Source organism: Rhinoraja longicauda, chromosome 10 (genome assembly GCF_053455715.1).
Source record: "Rhinoraja longicauda isolate Sanriku21f chromosome 10, sRhiLon1.1, whole genome shotgun sequence".
Classification (NCBI taxonomy): Eukaryota; Metazoa; Chordata; class Chondrichthyes; order Rajiformes; family Arhynchobatidae; genus Rhinoraja; species Rhinoraja longicauda.
The window spans coordinates 29,728,001-29,741,084 of record NC_135962.1 but is presented as its reverse complement, the minus strand read 5'-3'; the positions used below and the strand labels follow the sequence as shown (position 1 = coordinate 29,741,084).

Genomic DNA, 13,084 nt, shown 5'->3' with positions numbered 1-13,084 from the left:
ACAACCTATTATGTAACACCTGACCAAATGGCCTTTTGATAATCTGATAATTTTAATAATCTGTGTCTCCAACCACTCTCTGTTATCTCTTGAAGAATTCAGCATGATTCGTCAAGTAAGACTTCTTTAAAGCCATGGTTCTTTGTCTTTTAAAAAAATATTTCTCACTGTTTTTCTATTTGTTCTCTTGCGAGAATTCGATAAATTTTCTTACAAATGTAATGGTCTGACTAACGTATTTCTCTGATCACGTTTCACTTTTCTTAAATGGAAATATTAATTACTATGAGGCCTTACCATTATTCTGATGAATTATTAATATATAATAGGGCCATTGCCATGTCATTTCGGTCTCTTGTTAAATTGGTCCCTTACCTAACAAGCCATGTAATAGCATTGGAGTCAGTCCAAAGTAGACTCACCAGGCTAATTCCTGGGATGCGAGTGGTTTCCTATCTAAAGACGCTAGACAGTTTGGGTCTATAATCCTTTGAGGCGAATATTGGTGACATGATTGGTATGTTTGTGGATGACACCAAAGTTGTGTGGTGAACAATGAAAAGGGTTGTCTAAAGTTACAATAGGATGTAGATCAGCCTGGAAAGTAGGCAAAGGAACGACAGATGGAATTTATCTCAGGCATGCGAATTGGTGCATTTTGGGAGATTAAACCAAGATTAAAATTGCACAGTGAATGACAAGGCACTAGGGAGTGTTATAGAATAGACAATAGGTGCAGGAGGAGGCCATTCGGCCCTTCGAGCCAGCACCGCCATTAAATGTGATCATGGCTGATCATTCTCAATCAGTACCCCGTTCCTGCCTTCTCCCCATACCCCCTGACTCCGCTATCCTTAAGAGCTCGATCTAGCTCTCTCTTGAATGCATTCAGAGAATTGGCCTCCACTGCCTTCTGAGGCAGAGAATTCCGCAGATTCACAACTCTCCGACTGAAAAAGTTTTTCCTCATCTCCGTTCTAAATGGCCTACCCCTTATTCTTAAACTGTGGCCCCTTGTTCTGGACTCCCCCAACATTGGGAATATGTTTCCTGCCTCTAACGTGTCCAACCCCTTAATAATCTTATACTTTTCGATAAGATCCCCTCTCATCCTTCTAAATAGAGGGAACTAGGGGATACAAGAACACAATTCACTGAAAGAAAAATGTTTATCCTTTTGGCCATTTTTGGAGGGATCTTTGAAATCTATTATTATTCCATGTTTGTTACTCCTTTTCCTAACTTGTTTGGGTTAGGCAGTAATAAATCAAAAGTTACTGTGTGAAAGTTAAGTGTCGGGAAAAGTGTTTAAATCAAGCAATAACATGGAGGAAGCTGTTTGGGGGTCGATCAGACCAGTTGCTGTGCATTTGGGGAGCTTTATAAAATCTCCACTGGACTACTTAACACTACTTTGGAATGATACCTCAATGACATGTTCCCTCTCATAACAACTATGCATTTTCATTCCTAAAAATGTATCCAACTTAATACTTTGCTACTATGCACTATAAGGGACTCGAAACAAACATCTGAGGCTACTCGGTGCCTTTCAGTCCCAAGGCACAACTTAATCCAACAATAAAGTTGACATTATTATTGCAATAAAACTCATCAACCTCAGAAGGCCCAAACCACCACGATCAGTTAAGCACTTTAAAAATGTCATGACTGATATGTAGAAAGCGGAAATTGTTTGCACAAGTTGAATTCCACAATTAACAATGAAGTAATTAACCTGATTAATTGCTGTGCTGAGGTGAAATGCAAGTGACAGGGGGTTTAATGTTGGCTAAGATCGTAGGAGGATTCAGTTATTCAAATCACAGTTGCGGACCCCTAGTCCACGAGTTTCCTCATATTAGCCTCCTCGGATGTAACTAGCTGTAACGTTCATTAGCTTCTGGCATTACCAGCAACTCGTCCTGCCGTGTGTGCGAGGTGTGTATCGTCAGTTAAAGGACGCCAGAGTCTGCATGTAAACATCTGGACCACAAACCGAGTGGTCCCGGGTTGGAGCTGCGGGGTGTCCCGGGCTCCAGCAACCCGGTGTCGCTGACAGCCGAGTCCTTGGTAACTGCGATGTTGCGGCACCGCGGTTGTCTCCCCTAGCTGTCTGTGTTATACGGTAGCGTGAACAACCTACCGCCGAGAGTCCGGACACCGAGGACCTCCTCCACCGCCGTCGTTACTGCAGGAACCGGCTCCGCTCACCCGCTGACGCCGTCAATATGGCGGCGGACTTTGCCACGTCGAGATAGGAGGCGGCCGCTGCTGGGTCCCGCCTCAGTCGCGCTGCATAGTTGCAGGCTAGGGCCTAGCCGAGCGGCAACCTCCACTTCGGGGAGAAAAACACAACTACGATGCAAATTTCGTGCTGCCTCGAAGACCAGCGAAATGTCGGCGACGGAACTGCCCGATCCCAGAGAAGACGTACCCTAAACCCTCAGCGCTCTAGGCTAAACTATGGGGCTGCCATCTTGCGGTTTGGTCCAACAGGGACACCCCCACCTCTCCACATTCAACGAATCAGGTGCCCCTCATAGCCCGTCAAAATAAAAGCTCAACATAACCAAACACTCCTACAAGTAAAAGACTACTTCACCACCTGAAGCAAATAACCCAAACCCAGATGCCTCATGGGCATAGTAAGTTTATTTTTTTTAAAGCCTGAGCTAAATCGTTCGGTTAATGTTGTTCAACGTTGAGTACAATTACTCATCGCTGAGCTGATCAATATAAAAATTAGACACCTGCCACTCCCTTAATCAACGCTGGGGATATTTACATCAGCATGAAGAAAACTAAAAACAGAACTACAAAAGTATCAAAGAAAAACAGAAATAAGGTTGGAATTACAAAGGTAGTCCTGCGTGAAGAGAAAAAAAACTACATTTGAAAATGGTAAAAAAGGTTAGAGAGTAACGTAAAACACATGTAACACGTTTTGAGATAGGGAATGAAATAAGAGGAAAATGTATTTATTCAGCCAAGCGTATTGCCTTTTTTTTTTTGCGTTCTCTAGCCAAGAGAACCGCGGACGTCAGTCACCAAGGAGGAAAACTGGCGTGTCAATCACTAAGAATATTCACGTGAGATCAATATATTTTCTAATATTAAACGAATGAAGAAACGTCCGATTGGTGGAGGAAAGACTTTGAGGAAAGATATCAGCTATAATCGTATTGAGTAGTACATCGAGCAGGGGCTTCAAGGCAATGCAAACGAGATGCAAAACTAGAACAGACTTGGGGCTTTACAAGAGGAAATCATATAGTTGTACATGTTAGGGGAATATAATACATCATTGCTCGAATCATTTTCAGAAAGAATGATTGGTTTCCATTCTCATCATTACCACTGTCATGGGCTTTGTACACTGTCTCAACGAATTTTGATATAAAATTGATTTGAAAATCTGGATATCAAGTGTTCCATTTTTCCTTTTGCTTAAACACATTTTACCTTTTAAAAACACGTTTGTTGACCTAGATATTGCATTTCACTCATGATCCATGATCTATTATAGCACTAATGTAGCTATTTAATTTGTTTTTCTTATCAGAAGAACAAATAACACGGGTATCATTTACTCCAGCTTCCTATTTCTCACAAATACTTAAATGTGACTCACCATCTCAGCTTCAACAGGAGAAATTAAGACAAAAAGGCAAAACTTTCCCTTCCCAATTAAAGGTGGCTAATTATGTTGAAGTATGATTTTCTTTCCTTTTAATGACGTCCCATACTTTTCATTTTCTGACATGTACATTTTGCCACAATTGTCTTTTGGAAAATGGAAGCACAACTTCCTCCATATTACAAAAGAATTGTCAGCTGGAGCATAGTTTGGATTACAATGATGCACTAGGGGAAAAAAAGTGTGAAACATAAAAAATATTTGCTTCTTTTCTTTTAAGTATATAAAGTTTTGCCAAAATTCGCATCACTGAGGTTTGCAACATTGTACCCAGGAGCAGGTTAAAAATTATCTTCAACATGAAATTTAATTTGTATTGATAATTACAGTCTAAAGTCATTGTATGACAGAACACCCGAAAACAGATGAATACTAAATGACAGAAAAAGGATGTTACATGGCACAACCTTTCAAATCCAATCTAATGAACATTAACATTACTTTGCCAGGTGATAATCAACCCACTTTGCAATTTCAGCATCTTTTAAAACAAGGTTTTTAAAGTTTTAATTTATAAAGGATTAAAAAGAAAAATTAATTTAACATTTGTCACCAAAGCTACCAAATGCTGTAAATAATATGACGAATATAATTTATCTTAAAAAGTGCCACCATTACAGAAACTATGCACCTGCATTACCAGATCCTTCTGTTCCACAACACTCCCTACCATTCACTGTGAAGGTCCCGCCTTGATTTGACTTACCAAAATACAACATCTTGCACTTTTCTACATTACATTCCGTTAACCATTCCGCAGCCCACCTGCCCAACTCTCCATGCTCTTATCTTTCAATCCATCAAATTCACTGCTGCCTCTGGCAGCATGCTCCAGACATAAACCTTTCTGGAAAACCTACCCCTCGGATCCCCTTTCAAACTTCTTACTCTGTCTGTCTAAACCTGTCCTCTTGTTTTGACAGCATTGGGGGGAAAAGACTGACTACCCACCCAATCCATGTCTTTCTTTACCTTACTTTGTGTATTAAGCCTACACTTGAAGACAGGAAGTTATTTCAATGGAAATCACAACACAAGAACAAGATAAATGAAAATCTTATCCAACCCTGGAGTTATTGTAAATGCTTTGCTGCTTGAATTCTAACTTGAACCAATCTTTATTCACCTCACTGAGACAGTTTGTAATGGGTCATGTTAAACACTGCTCCCAAAGTGAAAGTTATTTGGTCACGAAATAGGGGACGAAATATGAAAGGGGCATATTGCTATCATTTACTATTGATTATTCTCTCACCATTTATTTCAAATATATTATGGTCATTCCTCTTTCCAAATGGACAGAACTATTTGTTAATCTGACTATGAGCAGAACAAAATTGCCTCACTGGCAATGGCACACAAATTCTGCAATTTTTTTTTCTCTTACGAGAATGCCAAATCTCTTCACCTCTCCAGACTGACCAGGTGTTTTTGGTCTTATACGAATACCAAATATGTTGAGACATGGAATTCTGTTAAGACACTAAAATAATGAGATCATCATTTTTTTAAAGAAGCAAATTCATTTATGAAAATCTTCATTTCGTTTTGAACAAAGCACTGCATTTTACAAATTATACATTGTTTGCTTACCTGTGCAAACAATTTCTGTTGTAAATTAATGAAATTCTACTTTTACATGATTATTCTTTTATATTTGTATTATACAGCATAAAGTGAGAAACATACTTGAAAATATTGGCTAAAGGAATAGTTTATTTCACCCAATATTATTTGAGCACTCAATGAAACTTCAGTAGTTACATTAAATTATTTTCTATTCAACATATCCAAATAGAATACAATGAAATCAATCATATATCAATATTATTCAATAATTTTTATCAGGTTAAAAACTCTATCATTTCCTCCCTCCTCCTCCCAAAGGGGAAAAAAAGTTTATATTTCATCTTCCAAATTTGCCAACAGTTTATTTATGGTTTTTGCTTCAAAGGTTGTTGAATCCCATCATGCCTTTCATATTTCCAGCAGCACCTTGCTGAAACTGCCTCATCATTGTCTGCAGACCAGCCATTCCACCTAGATTGGAGGGAAAAGTATAATTAGAACTGTTTTAAAAATAACAGCAATCAAATATTTCAAATTATACTCATGGGAATATCCATAGGAATTGGAGAGTTGGGAGAGAGTAAGGAGAAAATGGGTTGCTAGCAGAATGTCACAAACTGTGGAGAGATTTGCAATGGATATGGTGGTAGATTAAGATTTTCAAAGTACTGAAGAAAAGATTTGGGGCAAAAGTAACAACAATGCATTTTAAATGTGGTAAGCCAAAATATATATATCTTGGCATTTGGAAGAAAATAGCACAGATTTATCTGTGAAATTGATCAAGATTCTGGAAAGACTTACACACCGAGAGGGCAACATTTAGGAACAATGGAGACAAGGAAAAAAGCAGGAACATTTTGCTGAGACAAATGGAAGTCTTAGTTCCCAGACTGCAAATAGTGGAGAATGGGTCAAAATTATGGAGCATCATCAATAGATATATTACTATCCATTAGCACCCTCCCAGTTCTATCCATAGCCCATCACATTTTATCCCTCAGATTCTTCACTACTCTAATGCAAAGTCAGTCTTCCTAGTCTGTGACACATCAAGGACTAAAATTAAAAAATCTTCAATTAACTCTTGGATGAATAATATCAGTTGCTTGCCATGATATCCATGACAATCTGTGACTCCTATTAGGCTAAACTAAGAGTCTCCCTTTATTAGCTTCCTGTATGACCAAGGAAAGCTTCCAAAACAGTGGCTTCTCCATCACCAAGATAGCATACCACCAACATGACAAGTCGTTATCTGCCACATTGAAGGATTCCCCCCAGCTGGTGACCTGAAATCTCAAAATCTTTGCTCTCTATAATCTACCAGAATACAAAAAACATTAGGTCCAAAAAAAAGCAAAAATGTGTTATTTTTGAATATTCACTTCATCTTGCAACTACTGCCACAACTTGGAACTATCAACAAATCAGATTTGTACAATAGCAAAAGTAACACGTCCGGATGCAGGGTATAAACCCGAAATATTGACAATTCCTTTCCCCCTCCTGCCAGATGCTGCTTAACCTGCTGACCTCCTCCAGATTCCAGCACCTGCATTCTTATGTCTCTAACCAAACAAACATTTTTCTGCACTGTGCTATCATCTTCTTCCTTACACATACCCTCCAACTCTGTCCAACCTCTAATTTAATGCAAGGAGATGATAGGACATCCATTGGTACCACTGCCCATCCCAGACCTTCATAACCCACCTCACAACATCTTGTTTCATGACAAGTGAAGGACAAATCACCTTAGCAAACATTTAAACCACTACTTTGGCAATGGAAGCATTTCAAACAAATGGTGTGCAATCAGGCTCAATCACAAATGTGTTTACAAAGACAATCCCCAGTTTAATATCGAGTCACGTTTCCAAAACAGGGAAAATCAAATTACTATATAACAGTATTTAGTAACAGAAAATAGATGCACAGACAAATATGTACAAGTATAACCCTTGAAAGACATTATGGAGATACTTGCCCATATGATGAAGAACTCTTGGATCCATCATTTTAGCCATCTGCTGGTTGAGTTTGGCCATCTGAGATGGGTTGACATTTTTGGACATATCACCACCTGCACAACATACAAAAAAGTGTAAGAAAATAACTGCAGATGCCGGTACAAATCGAAGGTATTTATTCACAAAATGCTGGAGTAACTCAGCAGGTCAGGCAGCATCTCAGGAGAGAAGGAATGGGTGATGTTTCGAGACCCGAAACATCACCCATTCCTTCTCTCCTAAGATGCTGCCTGACCTGCTGAGTTACTCCAGCATTTGGTCAACATACAAAAAAGGTTAATAACATTCGAGAATTCATTTAAATTATAAAACTTAGGGTCAGAACGAAAGATCAATTTACAAATACTAATATTGAACCCATAAGGCTATGATTTTTCAAACCAGGCTTGATTTCTCAATGACTTTCCCATTTATCAATAATTCTTAGCGATTTAGAAAGCATTCAACCTTTGAGTCGATATTAGCTCCCACATCCCACTCATCCACATCACTAACACAGAGTATTGGAGGTCAGAATTGAACCAAAGGCACAGGAGATAGGAGGCATTAACATCAGCTGCTACACCACTGTCCTGCTCACATATCATTTAATGCCTTTAGCAGTATAGCACGGTGGCGCAGCAGTAGAATTGCTGCCTTACAGCGAATGCACCGCCGGAGACTCGGGTTCGATCCTGACTACGGGCGCCGATCTGTACGGAGTTTGTACGTTCTCCCCGTGACCTGCGTGGGTTTTCTCCGAGATCGGTTTCCTCCCACACTCCAAAGACGCACAGGTATGTAGGTTAATTGGCTGGGCAAATGTAAAAATTGTCCCTAGTGGGTGTAGGATAGTGTTAACGTGCGGGGATCGCTGGGCGGCGCGGACTCGGTGGGCTGAAGGGCCTGTTTCTGCGCTGTATCTCTAAATCTAAAAAAAATCTATAGTGAGCGTCAGATTGAAAATGCTTGTGCATGTTCAGCACATCTTACTTTTGTCAATTTACAGGAAACAGTTATTAGATAATTTTACAATGCTGCAAAACACACATACCTTTGAAAAGACCTTTGATTCCTCCCATCTTTTTCACCATTTGAGCAAACTTTGTGTACTGTGTCAGAAGCTCCTGTACATCTCTGGTGGTAACACCGGCTCCTCTTGCTACTCTTTGGATCCTTCCTGGCTGTTTACTAAAAAGCTTTGCACCATCTTTATTGTCAAGTTCTAGGAAAAAATTAGTGCCATGATTATGTTCCCAAAAAGTATATGCTTCCCCTAAAAAAAGTAAATCAAGAAAATTGACATCTAGTTCACCCAGCAAAGAAGACAAAAAGAACAAAATACCAAAAAAAGTAAAAGTAAACCTGGAGAGAAATGTGCGTGCAGCGCGTGCATAATCATAGTGCAGTGGAGCTGACCACTAATGATGATGCAATATACAAAGTACAGAGAGAAAAGTCAACTTGGAAGATATGGCAGGCAGTAAAGACCTGATGGGTAAAATGAATAAAGAGAAAACGTACATCAATAAGAGTGAGAAACCATATAGCTTTTTGAGGTCACTGCCATTCAATTTGATCAGAGCCAATTTCATTTGATTATTGGCCTCACTTCCATTTTTCTGCCTCATCCCAATAGTCCACATTGTCACAGATTCACCATCAGGACATGAATAGGCAACGTTTTGTGTCAGGACCCTTCTGACTTACTGTCGTTGAATGGGGGGGTTTGAGTGAGGGAAAGCATTACAGGCCCTTTGGCCCAACTCATTCATGCCGACCAAGACGCTCCATCTAAGCTAGTCCTATTTTCCCATGTTTGGCCCCTATCCTTCGAAACCTTACCTATCCACATAACTGTCCAAATATCTTGTAAATGTTATCATCGTACCCATCTCAACTACCTCCTTTGGCAGCTCATCCCATACACCCCACATCATCTGTAAAATATACCCCTCAGGTTCCTATTTAATCTTTTCCCTCTCACCTTAAACCTATGCCTTTTAGTTGTTGATTCCCCTACCATGGGAAAAAGATTAACCTTAACTATTCCCCTCATGATTTTAGGTGAAGGTCCTGCTTTGCTTTGATTTCCAAAAATGCAACACTCGTACTTTATCTGCATTAAACCCGATTAATCATTCCTCTGCCCACTTGCCCAGCTGATCATGATCCTGCTGTAATTTTTGATGACCATTACTGCCTACAATACTACCATCTTTAGTGCCATCTTATGAATCAAGCAGATACATTCTCGTCTACATCGTTGATATAAATCACAAACGGCAATGGGCCCAGCATTGATCCCTGAGGCACACTACTAGTCACAGGCCTCCAGTCTGATAACAACCTTCCAACACCACCCGCTGCTTTATCATATCATATCATCATATCATAACATTCCATAACACCAATTCTATAGGGGTAAAATACTGTGTATTCACCCCAACTGTTCCCCTCAATTTTATACACCTCTATCAGATCACCACGCAGTCTCCAGTGCTTCAAGGAATAAAATCTTAGCCTGCATCCAGTTAGGTATCCTCTCCCTGGATTCCATGCGATCTAACCTTCCAGAGCAGTCTACCATGCAGAACCTTAAAGGTCTTGCTGGTCCATATAGATAATATCTGTGGCCATAACCTCGTCAACATTTTTGGTTACTTCTTCAAAGGTCAATTAAATTTGTAAGACACATTTGCTGCACTTCCTACATGGTGATTTTAATATACTAAATAGACAGATTTGAATTTACAAATATAAAGCACAAAAACTAACACTAATATACCTTGGTCATTCATACTATCCATTATGGTCATCAGTTTCTTCAGTCTTGCCATCGATTCTTGTTCATTGCCTTTGCTCATGAAATCAGTTCCAAAGCCAGGAATCATACCCTTAAAGAAAGAATATCATTGGTATTACACATGGAAAATACAATGATTATAGATATATTCTTGCCTCTCCAAAATAAATATTTTAGAGACAGATTCATGTGCCTGACCCAGACAACAAATATCAAAGCATACATAGTTACAAAAGGCAATTAAACTTTCAATACAAAATGGCATTGGTCCTTGTATACGTTTACAGGCATCAACCATCTAGCTTAGGTAAACTTTTTTTATTGAATCAAGAATACTTGTTGCTCCAAATTGCACTTTACCTAGTTGCACTGGAGAAAATATTTTAAAACGCACCATTATCTGACTGAATGGACCCATCTTCATAATGTTTTGAAACTGTTCATACATATCACGCAGAGTGAACTGACCTACAAAACAAAGAGCAAGCCGTTAATTCATTTTACTTTCAAATCCTTCTCTTTTCCCTCCCAGCATTTTAAATTCACACTTACCGTGTTTAAGCTTGTCTATTAATTCTTCATTGTCATCCAATTTCAACTCATTTACCTTGTCTATTAAACCTTCAATATCACCCATGCCTGGAATACATGAAAATTAACATTTTAGAGCATGTTACATTGTTTATAAATATATAGATAGCAGCAAAAATAATAATAAAACATACCAAGTAATTTGCTAATAAAGGGCTGTGTTTTGAACGGTTCAAAGTCATCAATGTGTTCTCCAGTACCAATAAAAATTATTGGACTTTTTGTGGCAGCCACTCTGTAACAATACATGGAATGTTAGGACTCATTGCTGTAAGTGCTCTCAATATTTAATTTTCACATTTTGTTCACATGCCAGAATCTAATTAAGAAAATTACAGTAGTGCAGTGGTAGAGTTGCTGCCTTACAACACCAGAGACCAGGGTTCAATCCTGACTACGGGTGGTCTCTACAGAGTTTGTCGTTCTCCCCGAGAAGTGCGTAGGTTTTCTCCAGTGCTCCGATTACCTTCCACACTCCAAAGACGTACAGGTTAGTAGGTTAATTGGCTTTGGTGAAAATTCTAATTGTACCGATGTGTTTAGAGAAAGTGTTAGTCATATAAAATTCTTAAGGGGTTGGAGAGGCTAGATGCGGGAAGATTGTTCCCGATGTTGGGGAAGTCCAGAACCAGGGGTCACAGCTTAAGGATAAGGGGGAAGTCTTTTAGGACCGAGATGAGAAAACATTTCTTCACACAGAGAGTGGTGAGTCTGTGGAATTCTCTGCCACAGAAGGTAGTTGAGGCCAGTTCATTAGCTATATTTAAGAGGGAGTTAGATGTGGCCCTTGTGGCTAAAGGGATTAGGGGGTATGGAGAGAAGGCAGGTACAGGTTACTGAGCTGGATGATCAGCCATGATCATATTGAATGGCGGTGCAGGCTCGAAGGGCCGAATGGCCTACCCCTGCACCTATTTTCTATGTTTCTATGTTAGTGTACGGAAATCGCTAATTGGTGTGCACTCAGTGGGCCAAAGGCCTGGTTCCTTGTTGATCTCTAAACAAAACTTTATTCTGTCCATTTGTTGATGTTTACAGAACAAAACTAATATCATCAATTAGCTGTTATTATTCCTTTTAAGAAGTTCTCACGACATAAGAGTATAAGTAATTACATCTACCAGTGACCCCAGTAACCTATTCTCCCCTCTCACTCACATTAGGGAAATTTACAGTTGCCAATTACCCAACACAACTTTGAGATGCGGGAGGTGGGGGAGCGAACAAGAAACCAGAGTACCGTGAAAACAGTGTTACCGGGAAAATACACATTTTCCATGCAGATAGTACCCAAAGTCAGGTAGTCTACCCAACAGCCTTAACCTATAGCAGTTCACCAACTTCCACAACACGTCTACGATTGATGCCATTACACCAGCCCTACACTCATCCCTAGAACACCTAGACAAGAGAGACCCCCTACGTCAGAATCCTATTGATAGACTATAGCTGTCTTTAATTCCATTATACCATCCAAGCTTATCACCAAACTCGCTGGACTTCAGCACTCATCTTTGCAACTAGATCCTCGAATTCCTGACTAACAGACCCCAATCAGTGAGGATAGGGGACAAATCATCCTCTACGATAACCCTCAACACGGGGGCTCCGCAAGGATGAGTTCTCAGCCCCCACCTTTACTCCTTGTACCCCCACGATTGTGCAGCCAAGTACAAATCTAAATCAATTTTCAAATTCGCAGACGACACCACCATCGTGGGCCGGATATCAAATAATGAGACAGAGTATAGGAAGAATAGTTTCTTTTAGACAGACAACGTGGAAACAGGCCCTTTGGCCCACCGAGTCCACACCGACCAATGATCCCGCACACTAACACTATCCTGCACACTAACACTATCCTACACACACTAGAGACAATTTACATTTAGCCAATTAACCTACAATCCTGTACGTTTTTGGAATGTGGGAGGAAACCGAAGATCTCGGAGAAAACCCATGCGGTCAGGGGAGAACGTACAAACTCCGTACAGACAGCACCCACAGTCGGGATCGAACCTGGGTCTCTGGTGCTACAAGCACTGTAAGGCAGCAACTCTACCTCATATTCAGGGACAGTTTCTTTCCAGCTGTCATCTGCCTGCATGGAAGAGGCGCCATGTTGTGGGAAGTCCCAGGCTGCTACGGGCCTACAGCCATCTCCTTCCTTGGACACCATGTCCCTCTCCTCGCCTGTCCACCTTTGTACCCCAAAGGGGGAGCAGGGGCCAGCCAGCCGGGTGATCCACCGCATCCAAAGAGCATGGGACCGGCTTAGCAGCTTTTTCCCCCCACAGGCCGCTCTCCACTGGGTCTTTCCGTTCATCCGTGGGGCACCGGCTCAGCCTGAAGCTGCAATCCGCCAGGTCTCGAGTTCGGCCGCACAATGGGCACAGCCTCCTGGGA

General features: G+C 40.5%; 2 protein-coding genes across 3 annotated transcripts in view; both read right to left on the bottom strand.

Annotated features, from left to right (window-relative positions):
- sec23a (Sec23 homolog A, coat complex II component) overlaps positions 1-2,494 on the bottom strand; it is a 47,626-nt gene extending 45,132 nt beyond the window's left edge. Inside the window, exon 1 of the mRNA XM_078406546.1 lies at positions 2,147-2,494. The gene's annotated coding sequence lies outside the window, so the exon portion shown is untranslated. The remainder of the gene's footprint in view (positions 1-2,146) is intronic.
- Positions 2,495-4,045: 1,551 nt separating this feature from the next.
- Positions 4,046-13,084, bottom strand: part of srp54 (signal recognition particle 54) — a 36,086-nt gene continuing 27,047 nt past the window's right edge. For both annotated transcript variants that reach the window (XM_078406545.1, XM_078406544.1), the window contains exons 12-18: positions 10,813-10,913; positions 10,640-10,726; positions 10,482-10,555; positions 10,070-10,178; positions 8,336-8,506; positions 7,260-7,355; positions 4,046-5,740 (exon numbers count right to left, since the gene is read on the bottom strand). In XM_078406545.1, the coding sequence (XP_078262671.1) occupies positions 5,649-5,740; positions 7,260-7,355; positions 8,336-8,506; positions 10,070-10,178; positions 10,482-10,555; positions 10,640-10,726; positions 10,813-10,913 (730 nt within the window). In that variant the 3' untranslated portion in view covers positions 4,046-5,648. The remainder of the gene's footprint in view (positions 5,741-7,259; positions 7,356-8,335; positions 8,507-10,069; positions 10,179-10,481; positions 10,556-10,639; positions 10,727-10,812; positions 10,914-13,084) is intronic.